The sequence below is a fragment of the Leucopleurus acutus genome (genome assembly GCF_964270905.1).
Source record: "Leucopleurus acutus genome assembly, chromosome: 18".
Classification (NCBI taxonomy): domain Eukaryota; kingdom Metazoa; phylum Chordata; class Mammalia; order Artiodactyla; family Delphinidae; genus Leucopleurus; species Leucopleurus acutus.
This window is the reverse complement of record NC_139160.1, coordinates 34,751,870-34,769,860: the sequence shown is the minus strand read 5'-3', so window position 1 is coordinate 34,769,860 and position 17,991 is coordinate 34,751,870. Positions and strand designations below refer to the sequence as shown.

At 41.2% G+C, this 17,991-nt stretch overlaps 1 protein-coding gene and 1 long non-coding RNA gene across 2 annotated transcripts in view; both read right to left on the bottom strand.

Moving 5' to 3' along the window:
- The window catches only part of LOC309974690, a 392,233-nt gene that overhangs the window by 302,565 nt on the left and 71,677 nt on the right, over nucleotides 1-17,991 (bottom strand). The gene's annotated exons all lie outside the window — the stretch shown is intronic.
- Nucleotides 1-17,991, bottom strand: part of LOC309974925 (centrosomal protein of 78 kDa-like) — a gene marked incomplete at its 5' end in the record, with an annotated part of 52,280 nt that overhangs the window by 32,289 nt on the left and 2,000 nt on the right. The window contains 3 exons of the mRNA XM_082859778.1: nucleotides 6,253-6,436; nucleotides 12,161-12,272; nucleotides 16,580-16,750. Of these exons, the coding sequence (XP_082715904.1) occupies nucleotides 6,253-6,436; nucleotides 12,161-12,272; nucleotides 16,580-16,750 (467 nt within the window). The remainder of the gene's footprint in view (nucleotides 1-6,252; nucleotides 6,437-12,160; nucleotides 12,273-16,579; nucleotides 16,751-17,991) is intronic.

Sequence of the window (17,991 nt, the reverse complement as noted above, 5' to 3'; positions counted from 1 at the left end):
CTGGACACTCTGGCGAGGAAAGCAGAGCTACAGACCTGTTCGGAAGAGGCAATGTCCCCAATGTGGTTGTCATGAAGCATGACACGAAGGAGGACAAAGACGCAGAGTCCCAGAAAGCTGGCTCCAAAGAATATACAACATGGGCTTCTGGAGTAAACCAGATCTTGGCTGGAGCTTGTCTTTGGACTGTTCAGTTACATCAAGCAATAATTTTTTTTTTTTTTTTGCTTTAGCCAGTTGGGACCAAGGTTTCTATGTATTGTGACCAACAAAATCCTAACTGATATATCTTGCCCCCGAAAACACAAGAACCTTGCTCATGGAAGACACCATATCTTGAACAATATGCCATTGGGAGAACTGGACATGGCTTAATGGGGGAGGCGACTGGGTAACATCAGCCGGAGCCTTAATTTGAACATAGCTCTTTAGAAAATATGCTAGACTGCCCTCGATTTAAATTCATCAGAAATTCAGGAGTATTTTCCCCAGTGTCTCTTACAGCAGAATCGTTCCTACCTGAGGTTATTAACCTGTTCACCTGTCATTTCCTAAGAACTCCTAAAGATTTCTGCTTCAACCCCTGGACTTTCAACCTAAAGAAACTATGGTTTTAAACTGGGGAAAGGAAAAAAGACAGAATGATTCAGCCTCTAGCTGCTTTTTACTCTGCTGGATAAAATCATTATTTTTCCCCCCAGAATGACCTGTAACTTCCTACATTTCTTACATTTCAACATCAATTTTCATTTCTCGGGATGCCTACAGCTTTTCACCTGGCTAGATGGAAGCCAAGAGATTACTTTTCTCTTCGGGGCTATTCTGCTGGGCTAGAGTCATTAGAAGCAACTTTAACTTCAGGTTGTTATATATATCACATCTTTTAAAGCATAATCAGGCTATGTGGTTCATGATCTGGTTATTAGATTAAAGGTCTGTGTGGCCAAAGGGCTGTACTTCTACAACTATTGAGAAATAAACAACCTTGACTAGACAGGGAAGGAAAAGTGTGCAAGTTGGTCCCTATATCCTGATCAGGGGATTCTTTTCCTCCTTCCCTGATTCACCAAAAAGCACACTTGCCCATACTATTCACATTCTCAAAATATGTTTGTTACTCTCAGAGCTACTGGAATATATATCCTCCAACGGTTGCCTTTTGTCAATGAACTGTTCTGCACACCTCCGCTGCTTATATTAAATTTCTGACTTAGACCACTGTGCTGTGGTTTGGTAAGAAAATGTTGTTTCACTTAGGAAGTAATCACTATTTCCAGGGAAAAGGGCACATGTCTCCTTACCCCTAAGGGGTTCAGGAGAAAAAAACATGTATATATGGAGAGACAGTGAATGCCAAAGCAAATAAAGCTAAACATTAATAATTGGTGAATCGAGGTAAAGCACATACAAGAGTTCTTTGTACTAATCTTGCAACTTTTCTTTCAGTTTGAAGTTATATCTATAACTATATATCTACATCTATATAGATATATAAAATCAACACACACGATTCAAACTAAAATGCATCAACCTAAAATCCAGCCTATTCTTCAGGAATTGTTGGCAATCTGAAGAGAAACGAAGGCTAGCATACCAAAAGGGATTGGGTCAGTAGATTCATTCATTAGGACTCTGAGTACATTTCTACTAACTTAAATTATGCTTTCATTTGAATAAAACATTTTGGACTGCCTTAAACTTAGTGCCAATTACTTATACATTTAAACGCTCAAAGTATGAATTCCATACTTTTCCCCAAGTGAGGCACAAGGCTGTCAGTATTCTCGTGTGCTAACAAGTAAGCAAGGCCAATTTCTATAACCTAACTATAGGACTTCTGGGTACGTAAACCTTTTCTCATAGGCCCAGTTCCCTATTTTCTTAGAAAATCCAATTTGCTCTGGGATTTCAAATATCACCGGCTCTTGTTTTTGTCACAACCAATGAAATATTTTATTCTCTAGATTCTTAAAAAGAAATTCAATGAATCTTTGCTCACTGCTAGCTTTTCTAGATCTCTCTCAATATCTCTTTGATCAAGCTTTTCCACCCACTCTGGAATACTCCAGGGGTAATTAGAACTTCTTACTTTCTTTAGCCCAAAAGAAGCCAATTCAACACAAGCTGTCATGGATTCTGATTCTAAATTACCAAGAGCCCAATTATTAACAGAGTCAGGGAATTTTCTTTGCAAGTAAAGTGATTATTTCTTTGCAGATGCAGTAGCATTTCACTTTTTAATTATGTTTATTCGGATCAAATGTGAGAAAATTCTTCCTCATTTTATTTTCCTTCCAAAGAAAACGGTAAAAGAAACATTAATCCCAGAGTGATACAAGGCCAGACCTGCAAGGGCCTTAGGCAGAGCTGGACAACTATCAATGGGTCTTGTCCATTTTACAGGGTCTTAGTGGCTCCTTAAGCTCTAAAGGGGAAAAAAGGGACTAATTATTTGTTACATCACATACTTCACCTAAGGGCTTGCCAAACCTTCCAGCATCTGCTAAGTTGTGACGAGACAGCATAAGATGTTTAGATAAACATAGACTAGCGCAGAACAGAACAATTTTGTTTCTTGTGCAGGCAAAGAACAGAGCCACAGTGATGGGGATGAAGCAGTGTGTGCAGGTAAACATAAGCAAGGTGGGAACAAATCTGTTTTTTCTCACTTAGGTGCTATTAACATGATTATGTGTTGTCAAATTTTGAAAGAGAAAAATAAACAAAAACAGTTTGGGAGAAGAAGGAGGACACTCCGGAGGATCTGAAGGAACATGAGGCCACCACGGTTTACACAGATTTCCCAAGGCCTGAAAGACACCTGTCTGTCCACTTTGCTTTTAAACTTAAAGACTGGCCAGTTGTGGCTCCCGCAGCCTGTAGACCCGGGGCCTGCATCCTTATCTCCCCTTCCCCTCTCTCCACGTGGTCAGCAGGCTGACGTCCGTTCACTCACTTCAGACATTCAAAGGTCAAGGTTTGCGCTCAGTGAGTATCTTCCAACGATCTGTGCTCCAGACAACAGTGACTACCCTTTGTCCTGGTATGAATGTAGTTGCTCACCGTTTTCCAAACACTTTCACACATATGTAAAGAAGAGTCTGGGAGCCCTCCAAGATTTTAAATTTCAGTTAAAAATGAAATTATATAGTAAGCTTTTGAAAAATTAAAACATCCACGTATGTGAGATTGTACCTCTGCCTTTACTGTAGGCTGTTTGCGAAATTCAGGAAGCCCTGCCTTTCCATTCATGAAACAGATAGTCGTTGAGCACCTCCTAAGGGCAAGGCAGGATGCCAGGTGATGGAGGTGGAGAAACAGGGCTTGTTCCTTGCTCTGATGGGGAAGGCACGTAAGCAGACACCCTCGGCACAGGAAAACACAGAATGGAGGTGCTGTGATGGGATAAAAGGGTCACGCTTATAAGAACAAAGGAAAAGTGCATCCTTCCAATGCAGGAGACACAAACAAGGTCAGGAGGTTGGCAGGTGTCTTGAAGGAACGTCAGTCTTGCTGAGTGGGGGCAGAAACCCCAGGCTTACCCGACGTAGCATGGGCATATATGCTTGCCACATTCCAAGAACCAGAAGCACAAGAAAGACGAAGCCAGACCAGACACCACAAAGCTGTGACCGTTGGGCTCAGAAGTCTGGGATTTTTATGAACCAAGGAGGAGCATGAAGGGGAAGTGATGGTCCAACTGGCTGTGCTGGTAGGGGCAGGTGGGGGCAGATGAGGCTGCTGAAATGATCTGCTGAGGGATGACAGAGCTGGCTGTGGCAATGGGAATGGAAATAAGTGGAGATTCAAGAGATCTGGGGCCGGTACAAACCACAGGGACTTGTAACCATCATATGAATGGATGAGGAAGGAGGCAAAATAGACTCTGAGCACTATTATATGTGAACACTCGGATGGCGTCCATGGACTGGCCGGCTTTTGCCAATTGAAACATTTACTGTGTTTAAACAGTCACATCCTGCACTGAGCCCTTGTTTTAAGCTCTTCAAACATCCCTGAGGTAAGTGGGGGAGTTATTTCAATCCTCCTTTTTACAGATGAGAGAACCAAGACTGGCAAGGTTTAGCCCTAAGCAGGAAACCCAACTAACCCAACTGATTGGTGCAGAGCTGGGACGAAAGATCATTACACATTATTTTACACATTCCAACGAAACACGAAGATAGCTCAAAACTGTCCTAGTGACATGTTTCCAGCCTAAGTGGGACAATGTTCATACAACTTTATACCGTGAGCTGTGTTGTAAGGTGGTTTGTTGATAATGTCCATTCCAAAAGCCAATGGAAAGGTACCAGTATGCTGAATCATTAAAAACATGGATGTGCAGAACTCAAGTCTTACACCTTTCTGAACAAAATACCCTTCACGGATGCTAGTTTTAGACTCAAGTTTTCCCAGCATAAAGATTTTCAAAGAACAATCTGTCTAAAAAGAATGTAAAGAAATTCATTGACAAAGGTTTAGATGTTTTAGGACTTTAATGTCCTTCACATGGTCAACATAAAACACTGACAATGGATGAACCGTAGGGGAAAAGACTCTTCAGCAAAGATCTTCCCGAGCTCACGGCATCACTGGTCAAACACCAGAAAGAGAACAGTCACGTGAAGAAACAGTAAGGGAATTTAACACAGATTTTTAGTTTAACAGCATAACTGAAAAACAAAACCAACCAACCAACCAACCAACCAACCAACCGTTCTTCTACCCACTGAAAGGAAAGTAAAAGTCAATCAGGGAGCTTCTAAATCTTGTGAAGCAGCTTAAAAAGGGAGAGGCGAGGGGGAATGGGAGGCACACAACTGTTGAGAACGTAACACTCTAATGCACAAGGTCAGGGATCCTAACAAATTCTCAAAGTCTCAACATATACCAACAAGAACCGTATTATTAGAAATATAAAGACACAGAGATATAAATGCATAGAGATATAAACTATTTGGTATTAAAAACAGACCTTGCTATATAAACATATAGTAAGTCACTTTTATCGCTTTATGAGAATAACCGTATAAAGTCCAGAAGACCCCACTGCTGTCATCTTGCAAAGGATCAAAATTCAGCACCTATAGGGCCCCACCCACCCTCCATGCTGTGTGTCTGTTTGTCTCTAAAAACAACAACTTGCAATTGGCATATACTTAAACCCATAGGCAGCTTTGAATATGAGATCTAGGCAGAAAAAGTAGTAGCAAAGAGAACAGTAGCTAGAATTTGGTAGAAAAGCAACAGAAGACTTTTTAAAAGCTTCCAGTTCAAGTCAGAATTAAGGTTAAGTTTCAACAGCTTGGGATAGCTGTGGATGTTTTGCTGTTCTCTGGAAAAAGAAGAAAATCTATCATAAGTATGTTCACCCGAGAAAAATACTGTGTTTGTTTAGTTTTTTTTAGACATGCCCAAGTGACTTTCAATTTTGTACACCTTCAAGGGCAGAGTGTATATTGGTTAGGATGTGCTCATAGCTGGTGCATCTCCAAAAAATGCTTCATGAAGGCTGCCAGCTTCTGACATCTTCGATGGTGACAGCCTTATGCAGAGAGGCCCGAATCCCTCCCACGGACCCAGAAGAACAACCGATGCAGCCGTTAAGAACAGAAACATCTGGTTGATCATCAGGACGACCCTCCTTCCCGTCACCAGCTCCTGCGAGACTCACGGCACCTGAGGCCATCGTGTCCAACCTCCCACCTGAAAGCCCCCGCAGGTGGCTAGGAGTGTCACACATCTCAGTCATTAGAAAATTCCTTTCCAACGCAGTGAGGGACCGTCACGCTCACAGGTAACCTAGGTTAGCTCAACTCTTCGATGAGCCTGCCGTGCGGGGAGCGGGCAGCTATTCTCATGCGTGAGAACATACATTTTTCATGGAGCTGACAGATTTAACTACTGTCTCTGACGTTCGGGGGAGCAGCAGTGTCTGTTCTTACACTGAACAGGCTGTGCCAGCTGCACCAGAGATGGGATGGCACCCTTTGTGCTGTCAGAACAGAGATTTTCAAAGGAAATTTTGACCAAAGCTCCTAGAAGGTGTGGCCCCACCATACTCCCGGCCGTGGAATCGCGCTAAGGGGCCTGTAAGCAGCAGCAGGAGCACCCCTGTAACAAACGGTCTTTCCCAACTAGTTACAATAACTGCTACTCCAGGATGGGCAAGCTCCTAGATGTGTCTCCTTCAGCGTCTGAAAACTAAACCAATTCTCTGACAAGCTTCTGGATGGGACATGTACTCACCTATGCCCTTTCAGGGAGATCATATTGAGTTCAAGAGCTTTGTCGAGAAATCTTTTTTCTAAAGCATCATCTCCTTTGGTGTTGCCAGTGTGGAATGAAATATTCATCTTGCTTCTATTCTGGGGCTCCACTGGACATCTGAAAAACATGTTTCTTCTTCCAGCTATTTTTCTGCAATGTGCAACTGCCATTAACACAGCAACAGAAAAGTTTTAAAAACCATTTTCCAGATGCAAACAAGAGATTTAAAAGAAGATCTGTGACAGGACATTTATAATTTGCTTAGGGAGACCACTCTTGCATATGGAACAGTGACTTAACATTCTCTTATACGACTCAGACTTAATTTCCAAGAGCCTCAGTTTCCTCATCTGAATATTAGGAATAATAATAATATCTCCATTTCATACTAGTTATGACAGTTCAGTGGTACAACATACAGGAAGCTTCCAACCCATGGCAGCCACAGCAATGTGAATGACCCTTTCTCTACAAGGCTGCAGAGAAAAAAAATAAGTTGGTCCGAATAGTGGTGGTAAGATTTAAAAATAATGAGCAGCAGCTTTCAAAGCACTTAAAACACTGTATTGTCCCAAGCTGTGTGACCTTGAACAAGTTACTAAATCTCTCTGTTGTGCCTCTCTGATGTGAGGACTAAATGGCCACAAATTCTCTGCAGCCCTCCCAGCAAGAGGTGGGGTCTTGTGCTCCCCGCCTTTTGAATCTGGGCTGGCCTTGTGGCCTTGCTTTGACCAAGAGACTGCAACAGGAGTGACGCTGTGCAACTTCCAAGCTGAGTCCTCAAGGGGCATGTGGCTTCTATACCTGCCCTCTTAAAACATCACTGCCGTGTAAGCAAGCCCGAGATAGCCTGCTGGAAATAAAAGGCCCAGCCAACAACCAGCCAGCACCAGCTGCCAGACAGATGAAGGGGGTCATTTAGACTCTAGGTGGATCACCAGATGACTTTGATTGAATAAGTGATCTCAGATGAGACCAGCAGAAGAAATCACCCCACTGAGCCCAGCCCCACGTGCTGACTGACTAGAATCCTGAGTCAAGGAAATGGCTGTGGTTTTAAGTCACTGTCATGAAGTGTTCTATGATGCAAAAGTAGATAACTTATAGAATTCAGAACAGCGTCTGGAACACATTCAATGTTATGTAAATATCTATTGAAGTCAATAAATTTGTCTTTTTATTCTCCGCACCTTGCACAGGGCTCATACAGACTCTCAAAAATGAATGAGTCGGGCTTCCCTGGTGGCGCAGTGCTTGGGGGTCCGCCGGCTGATACAGGCGGCGCGGGTTCGTGCCCCGGTCCGGGAGGATCCCACATGCCGTGGAGCGGCTGGGCCCGTGGGCCGTGGCCATTGTGCCTGCACATCCGGAGCCTGTGCTCCGCAACGGGAGAGGCCGCAGCACTGAGGGGCCCGCGTACCACAAAAAAAAAAAAAAAAAAATGAATGAGTCATGTTTCATCTAGGATACGTTAGTATTGACTTCAGTTTCTAATTTGGAAAGTGAGCAAGCCAAAATTATCTTCCACTGACAACCAAAGGAGACTAACAGAAGAAGAGCTGACATGCTATTCTGGATTTCAAGGAAAATATGTAATAACTCTCTCCATTTTCTCAAGCACATCCTGTCTTATTATGCCACTTCTACAGGGTGGGATTCATTAAAACTTAACAGCACAGGGCTTCCCTAGTGGCGCAGTGGTTAAGAGTCTGCCTGCCAATGCAGGGGACACGGGTTCGTGCCCCGGTCCGGGAAGATCCCACATGCCACGAAGCGGCTGGGCCCGTGAGCCATGGCTGCTGAGCCTGCCTGTCCGGAGCCTGTGCTCCGCAACGGGAGAGGCCACATCAGTGAGAGACCCGTGTAACACAAAATAAATAAATAAATAAATAAATAAATAAAATAAAAATAAATAAATAAAAATTTAGTGTCTACTCTCTTTGATACTGTGCTGCCTCAGGCTCCCCAGGTGACAGTCCAATCATAGAGCTGGAGCAGCAAAAACGACACATGATTTAAGGGGAAAAAATATTAAAAGGGGGAAGAATTAGGAACCTGGATTTACAAAGAATCTGTATTTACAGTCATCCCCCGCACATTTACCCATCCTACTGTGAACGTAGATGGTATCATCACAGCAACAGTGTCATAACAACTAGAAACTGAGGATTAAATTTGCACGGTGCCCGAGAGTGTCCCTGCTGCGGGGCTGAGGGAAGGAAGAAAAAGATGAAGGGGAATCAGCTGCTCCCAACCTAGCAAGACGGCTGTGGAGGGAATTCAAATTCCACAGGACAAGCGCTGTGGAAGCACAGAGCTGAGCAAGTACCTCTGCCTGAGGGAAGATTGATGGTTTCAGAGGAAGGGAGGTGGGAGGGGTCAGGACAGGGGGAGACAAAGGAATGGCAGCTGGCAGAGAGCTGTCTCTGCCCAGGCACGGGGGACACCAGCAACTTCTCTTAAGCACCTGGGGTGCTGGGTGCCTGGCTGGGGACAGGACTACAGACCGCAGAGGGCCCTGCGGACACGCTCTCCTGGAAACTGGATCGATTGGATCCTGGAGCAACAAAGAGCAATCAGGTCTGCACAACAAGGAGTTGTGCGTTTTAGAAAAAGCACTAGGACATAGGGACTGGAGGGTGGGGACACTGGGGGAGAGGCCTGCTAGAAAGCTCCCACAAAGAACTTTCTAGGTCAACAGAATTAGGGCTCGTGACCAAGACAGGGACACTGGGGAGTTTCAAGCTTGGGCAGTAAATGCAAATGCCATTAGGGACCCAACCGTCATATAAATGAGTATAACAGGCCCAACATGACAGACTCAGCACAAACTCCCTATGTTACCTGTTAACTGTGAGGGCCCATTCTTTACTTCCACAGAGAAACAGTCTCCCTTTTGCTTGAAACATACGGCCCTCCCAGTCTGTTTCTCCCACTTTCAGAGACACGGGGATTATGAAATAAGACATCTGGATTTAAATCATCTTCCCATGTTCCAGTAAGGGCTCAAATTGTGTGTTTTAAAACCTGTGAGCCACGCCGGGCACTGCCGTGGGGTGTGCTGGGCCACTGCTCCCAGGCGTTATCACTAAATCCCAGAGTGAGGGCAGCGCCTGTGGCCTGAATGAGTTGGGGGGCAGGGAGAAGGTGCCAGGCTGACAGAGCGCTGGCAGGAGGCCGGGTGGGTGTGGAAGCAGCAGGTAATCCTGGGACTACAAAGCTTCCAGGCCAGAGTCTGAGCAGTGCTCCCCAGGGAGTCTATCAGGGAAGCTGATAAGGATGGTTGTGACTGGAAAAGCGGTGCCACAGTCAGTCCTAGAAATTTAGGAAATCCTGACCTAACAGGGCTACACGGGTTTCTTGACTCACCTTCCTAGAGCGTCTCAAGAGCTCCGGTGAATCGTGAACTCCCAAGACGATAATTCATACAGGAACAGAGTTTTCCCCAAATGCTTGCGGCTGAAAAACCCACTGCATGTCTGGGATGAGTATTCTAGAATGCCCACTGAGAAACCCCGGGACTCCCCTAGGTACCAGAGGGGTGTGTGTGAGGGGAAAGGCACCACCTCAGAGCGAAACAGCATCTCACAAAGGTGGTGAGGGTTAGGAGGGCGCAAGAAAACCGCAGGTAGTTGGCAAGTGATGACAAGACGCTCGTTTCAGTGGTGTCTGCTCCAAAAGACAAACCAGAAACAGGAAGGGCAGGAAGAGTGCATCCTGTGGTGAGAGAAGCCCACAAAAGAGTCACTAGGCCTCTCCTGACTGCCTAACTTTTAAATAAAAAATTAAATTTGCACACGATTAGGAAAACTAGAGTAAAAATATAAAGATCTATTCCCTTCCATAGAGGTGGTTGCCATTAACAGCCTTTTGTGCATTTTCAGGATCAGATACACAAATGTGTATACGTGTATATATGCGTCTTTCCATATGTACATATATAGTATTTACAAATACAAACACTGTGGGTTTCTAACTGGAATAATAGACATGTCCTTTTCTACACCTGCTCTTTTTCCTTTTAACCTGATGATATATCAGGTCATATTCCCAGTTTGCTCACAGACCTTCCCCTTTCTCCACACACACGTTACTCCATACCATGGATGGATCCTAATTTCCTTCATCAGACCCCTCCTGAAAGACATCCGGGTTGTCTCTAGATTTTCCCCATTACATAAGTATCCCTCACTGGACTTGCGGGTGCCTGATTTTATGCACACTTCTGTGTAAGGCAGAGTACTGGCAGAGGGCAGGTGCCTAGAAGTAAAAGTCTTTGGACAAAGAGCAAGAGAGTTTTGAACTTTGATGGACGCTGCAAACCTCGCTCCAAAGTTGAACACATTTATTACACTTAACATAGGCAAAGTGTGCTTGTTCCCTCGTCTACACCAGATGTTATCAGTCTTTAGAATTTCTGCCCATCAGATGGGAAGAAAATCCCATGGTTTTAATGCATTTCCTAAAGAAGTTGGCCCCTCTTCATTTGTCTAGTAGCCAGCTGTGCTTCTTCTGAGTTGTTTGCTCATACAGGTAGAAACCAGCCCCTGCCTTTTTAAAATTTGGTTATCCTTTTTCATTTATTTGTGGGTTCTTCTCTATATCAGCAGTAACCTTTATATGTTAATATACTACCAAATTTTTGTGTCTGTCATTTTGTTTTGTTTACATCTTGAACTGTAGAAAAGTTTTAAATTTTCATGTAATTAAATATCTTTTACTTTATGGCTTCTGAGTTTTATGGCTTACTTAGGAAGGCTTCTGTACTCCCTACACTTACACCGAAATTCTCTCCTGTATTTTATATTTGCCTCTTGCATTTAGTTGCATTTGCACCCTTTCGACTGACTAGAATTTGTGTATGCTGTGATGCAAATATTTAATTTCTGTTTAAATGAATTATCAATGCTTCAATCAGTCAATTAGACAAAACGTCAAGTTAGACTGTAAAACTGTCTAAGTTAAAATACTATTCTCAAGTAAACAGGGACCAGTTTCTGGACTTTTCCACCAATCTGTCTTTCCCTCTGCCAGTGGCTTTATATGTTAATAGATCATATGTTAACATTATATCTTATTAATGTTAACATATATGTTTAAAATGTTTCATCTATCCTTTTGCACTAACTTTTTCAGGTGAACACTGACCTGACTTCTAGATTTTTACTAATTTTTGTGACTATTGCAAATGGGATCTTTCCTTGCTTTTAGTGTTATTTCTGGAGAATGGGAAAGTAACTGACTTTTACATATTTAGACACAACTGATCACAATTCTGAACATGATCCTTTCTAGTTTTTCCACTGATTCCTGCATTTGGGAAAAAACAGTCATCATCATCTGTGATTTTTGTTGTTTCCTTACTAAAGGCCCTGGAACCGGCCCTCCCCCCGACTCTCCCGATGTTCTTTCCCTGCCGGATCCCACTTCCCCACTGCACCTGACCTTAACCTGTCTGCGCTGCTGTAAAACACTGTTTGTTCACAGGGTTGTGATGACAAAAAAGTGTATTCATATGTGTAAAGCGCCAAGGGCTCTGCCTAATTTATTTTATTCTGGGGCTGTCATTAGACACATCACATGCTTCCCTCTCTTTCCTAAGGCCTGGACCCCACATGAAAGGGAGACAAGGTGATCTCGTATCTGGATATGGATTTTGTCACTTCAAGAGCTTTATCATATTAAAATTAATATCTAATACATATTAAACACTATGTGTCAGGAACATCCTAGGTGTGTTCCATAAGAACCACAAATAATATTAACAGCTAACCGTTAAGGAAATAATTAACCGTTAAGGAATAACCATTAAGGCTGTTTTAATTTTAGCACACCGGCTATATAAGGGGTATAAGTTCTAGTAGCATTAAAAAAAAGAAAGAGTTACCAATTCTAATAGTAGCTTTTCCTTTTCGACCACTTCCCAAAATTATAGTTCTCTTTTTCTGTCTAGCAGCTTTGCATGTTTCCTTCACCGATGGAGAAGTTATCCACTGGTACTGAGAAAGCAATGATAAATATGCCATTTAAGTGACAGGTAATTTAGGAGGGTTTGATCTTCATTGGAAATTAAGATATTTTAAGTTAATAAAAGGTCTTCAATCTGCATTTCTGGGAAGCTAAATTAAAGCATCACACAACATTTTCAAAATCAGAAAAGCCATTTCATTTGACTAAAAACTTAGTTTTAAGATGGCAGAAAGTACCTTGATAATTTTCTTTAAAGAAGGAAAGAAAAACAAGCCATTAAAGAGAAATTCTTCCAAGAGAATTAAAACATGTGATATACCTCTGACTTGGCACTCCTTCCATTCTGGAGACCTTTTTTGATAACTGTTTTCATCACAGAATGATTTAAAGTAAAATAAATTGAAATTAGAGTAATTATTTCCCAATGAGTGGCTACTGCCATTTAAAACCAAAAGCCAACTAATTATTGCTTTTCCCATAAAATTAAATATGAAATCTACATTATGTAATTATACACTTATCTCCCCCTTTGTGTATTCTAATTTCTTCCTCAGAAACCTAAGATGCCATCTTGCAGACTGCCTCCAGTGGCTACTATTTTGGCAGCAGCAAAGGTCAACTTTAAACATTTTGCATCTAAAGTGGCTTTAGATACCTTTGGATAGAAAGTACAGTCTGAGCACTGTCCAGACACTTAGATACCTAAAGGGCATCTAAGATAACAAACCAAAGTCCTGATATTCCCTCAAAAGCTGCTCCTCCCATCAGCCCCCTTCTTCTAAGTGATACCACCCAGTTGCACACATAATCATCAACGACTTGTCTCCTTGTTACTATTCCCTTCATACCCCACATCTAATCTATCGGCAAGCCTTGTCAGCTACACCCTCCAAACACAACCTGATTTCAACCACTTTTCACTTGCTGCAAAGTTCCAACCTAACCTAGGCCATAAACATCTCTTATTTGGACCCCTGTGATAGTCTCCTAACTGGTCTCCCTGTTTGTCTTCTTTATTCCCCCAAGTCTATTCTGTATACCAGGTCATCTTATTCAGATACTATTTGGATCATGCCTTTTTCCACTTCAAAACCTTCTACTCATATAGAATAATCCACATCTTTACTCTGGCCTTCAAGACTTTACAAGAGCAGACCCCTGGCTAGCTCCTTGACCTCATGTCATACCACATCTTCTTCACTCAGCACTCTGGCCATGTTGGCCTCCTTGCTTTTCCTTAAATACTCCACCCACCTACATGCCTGCATACGCATTGCCTCCTTCCTTTTCCTTAAATACTCCACCCACCTATATGCCTGCATACTCATGGGCTCCTTGTCCTGGAATGTGCTTATTCCAGTTCTTCCATGGCTTGCTCCTCTCTTCATTCAGGTCTCTGTTCAAATGCCACTTCTCCAGTGAAGCTGTCCCCTAACAAACCTGTCCAATGGAGTCCTACCTGCCCCCACTCACTCTCTTTACATTAACATATTTTTGCACCTCCTACTATCTAAAATTATATTACTTATCTGTTTACTCATTTCTATCTGAACTCCTTTACTAGAATGTAAGCTCCACGAGGGCAAGACTTTTGTCTGTCTGGTTCACTGCTTTATCCCTAGTGCCTAAACACGTATCTGGCACACAGAAGATATTAAAAAAATTACTTGTGAATCTGACAAATGAATAAAGTACTCCTTGCAAGAATTCAGAGGTTGCACAAGAAAGAAATAATGCTCTTGGTGGAAGCAGGTTTAGTATCTAGGTCCACCTCTGTTCAGAGTAGGGATAAGAACAATTTACAAGTATAACTCACTTTAATTAGTAAATTACCTGCTAAAAACATAAGTGCAACACTAGAAAAGTACAGTTGACTCTTGAACAACATGGGTTTAAACCTCGCAGGTCCACTGACACACGGGTATTTTTCAATAAATATGTACTATCGTCCTACACGATCCAAGGTTGGTTGAATCCACAGATGCGGAACCACTGACTATAAACTTATACCCAGATTTTCAACTGCGTAGGGGTCGGCACCGCTAACCCCACATTGTTCAAGGGTCAACTGTATACGATGAGGAAAGTTAAACACATTAAGTTTTAAAAACTGTCAATACATGAACAAATTCTTTTTGTTTTGCTATGTGTTAATCAATTTTTAAAAAGTGACCACATACCAACAAGTGGATATTTTCTTACATCCAGAAAGAGCAGAGTTCTGTTGGTTTCAAGGGCCTTTAGTAAAGCCTTTGCTCCTTCACTGGTGAGGCCACACTGCTGCAGGTCAAGTGTTTTTGATGAAAGACAAAAGGTCACTTAGTAACTCTACAGATTTAACATAGAGACAACTCTCATTTTCTCACGTGTGGAAGAGTCCTGCCCAAGACAAGTCACGGCAGGTTTGTAATTTTGGGTATGGAAAAACAAAAGAAAGGTATACGTACACACATAATGCATAATCCAATTTAAAAACCTCTTCTTGGATGTGCAATGATAACCCTTGCTTTAGTACCAATAAATCATCCAACATATTTTACAATTACAGAACTGAAGAATAACTGTATATATAACCTGTGAGCAAAAAGCATCACAAAATGAATCTCAGTTCATAATTAGCAAGGGCGGCAGTGGCACATAAACCTCACAAGCAAAACCTGGTGGAGCTCAGAAATGCAATGCATTCTTTTGATCATGATCTTCAGCGCGAAATCACACTTGAAACTACTTAAAAGGGGAAAACAAAATAGAAGAAATGTAATAACTGTTAGTTTTAGAGCAAAAAAGACAAGTCTAAGAGGATACAAATAATAACAAATTTAAACAATGTGTGAATAGAGAATACATACTAATAACAAATTCAAGCAATGTGTGAATAGAGAATACATACTAAAAACCTATCATGAAAGTATGATGGCCAAGAACTCTCGCGGTAAAAGGTCAGACAAAAACCAGAGCAAATGATCATGACTTCTAGTAGTTCTGGGGCTGAACAACCTACTCATTTAAACAAAAGGGATCATCACAAAAGCACAGGTATTAAAAACTATTACATGAAAGGAAACTATCATGAGTCATTTATTTAAGTGTTGAGTGGACCATCACATTAAAATAACTGGAGTCTTTCAACACCCCATGACATACAGAAATAGCAAGTCAGACATATGGATCTGACAGGATATGATACAAACTCTCACTACAGAAGAATGGACACACGGTGTCATTAACCAACTAGCCAAATGAATACAAACAGCCAGTAAACCTCACCAGGAAATCAAATGAATACAAAATAAAACAAAATGTGGTTATTCTCCTATCAGATTAAGCCAAGATTCTGTAAGAAAACTCTTCAAAATGTCTATACCCTTTTGATGCAACAACTCTCTAAGAATTTAACCAAAAGAAATAGTCAGAGATATAGGTAGGGATATATATCAGAGTACAATTTGTAACTGAAAAACTGGACAAAGCTTATATACAAGAAAGGATAATCTATGTGCACTGTGGCATATTCATATAATGGAATACTGAACAATCACAAAAAATGATGCAGGAGATGCAAATTTACTGACTTGCTAAAATGCTCATACTAAATTAACTGAAAAATGTTATAAAATTTGGAGTAATCCTACTTGCATAGAAAATGGAGAGGTACTCATTTTTGTAGTTTTACATTTTTTTACAAGTGCTACAAGCCAGTGTTTGTGAGAGGCAGGCTTCACATCCACTGTTGGGGTGTACTACAGATTGGCATAGCATTTCTGGATGGTAATTTGGCCATGTGTATCAAAAGTCTTAAAAATATGTCACACTCAGGTCATTCCACTTCTAGTTCCTTATTCTACAGAAGTAATCCCGATGGACACAGAGATGTATATACAACGTATTCACAATGTTTCTGACAGGGAAAAGCAAACTGTCTAAATCCAATGGCAAAGAATTGATTAAACTATGGGACATCAATATGATGCTATACTACATGATACATCATTAAATGAAAAAAGCAGGAATATGAAATAGCAAGTATACTACAATTTTATTTTTGTTATCCCTAAGTGTACAAAATACATTCATAGAAAAAAAAAGACTGAAAGTATATACACCAAAATGAACAGTGATTATGTCTGGGTATTAAGATTATAGGTAATTGTTCTCTTGTAACTCTGCATTTTCTACAATGAATATATGCAACTCATAGAGAAAGTTGACAAGCAAAATAAAACCTATCAGAAAAATGATGCTTTAAAAAAAATTCCTATCATGACAGTATCATGCCAAAAGCTAAGCATGTATCATATTAAAAATTCAATTATTTTCAATTTTAGAATTTACTTACAAGCCACAAATCCTCACTAAGAGATTCTGCAAAAGCACTTGTACCCAGGTCACCAATGAGCATGTCGCAGTTCAGAGTGATGCGTCTCAAACCAGCCATACAGTCAAGATCAGGTCTCCTGGAATGAAGACTCTCAGCCCAGGTTTCTTCGTGCCTTCTGGTAGTCTGATACTTCAAAGATTTAATGGGACAAAATTAAGATGCTTCCATAAGGAAACAGGGTGTGCCTACTGAGTATGGCTTATTATGTCAGAGATTTACACACACACGTATCAAGCATATGTGCCAGGAGAATCAAGCTGAGAAATTAAACAGTCAGTTCTGCTTTACGAGTCCAGTGACCAACATTCTAGTCCGTCAGTGATTAGATTCCAGTCACTGGATGACCTGTTTCCGAACAGTTATGTAAAGTTGGACAACTCAATTACAGTCTATGAATTATTTTCCTGATCTTCTAAGTCAGGGAATTGGTTCTAAATTCTATCATTGCTGAGGCTCTAAATGTCATCATTCTGTCCTCCACTGGTCTCCAAACACCTGACTGGGCAACCCATAAGAAAACTTTTTAATATGCATCTTATTTATTAACAAATTATATACACGAAGTTCTATACATATAATGTATGTACATTATAAACCACACAGATATTTTAAAAATGATACAAAGGCAAATAGGTTCTAATATTTTCTTTTCCTAAATCTAAGGCATTATTTTGTTATTATTATTATTTTTAAATATTTATTTGGCTGTGCCGATCTTTACTTGCAGCATGCCGGATCTTTTAGTTGTGGCATGCGGGCTCTTAGTTGCGGCATGCATGTGGGATCTAGTTCCTTGAGCAGGGATCGAACCCGGGCCCCCTACATTGGGAGCGCAGAGTCTTAACTGTTGGACTGCCAGGGAAGTCCAAGGCATTATTTTAAAAACTATTACAAAATAGATCTCACATGTTACCTAAGGTATGCACACAAACTTTAGAGGCCTGGACTATGCAGAGCCAGTTTGATGTGCCTTGGGAAAATAATGGTTTGACATTTAACCACAAGTACTGTCTTAAAGACATTTAATTCTTTATATTCATAAAATAAATTATTGTAATAGGGAACACTGACTTTAAATGAAAAAGTGTTATTACATTCTTGAAAAAATAAAAGACTCAAAGTGCCTTTGACACTCTAAAACGAAAATCATTAGTGTCATTTTTCTATTAACAATAACTTATAAAAGCTGCAAGCAGAAATAACAGCAATCACTTACACAGTGTTTATTATGTGCCAGGCACTATTTATACAAATTAGTTCATTTAAACCTCATAATGAGGCACAGAGATTAAGTGATTTGTCCATGGTCACTAGCTATGAAATGGGAGAAAGGGAATTTGAACCTAGGCCATTTGGCTTCGGCACCCAAG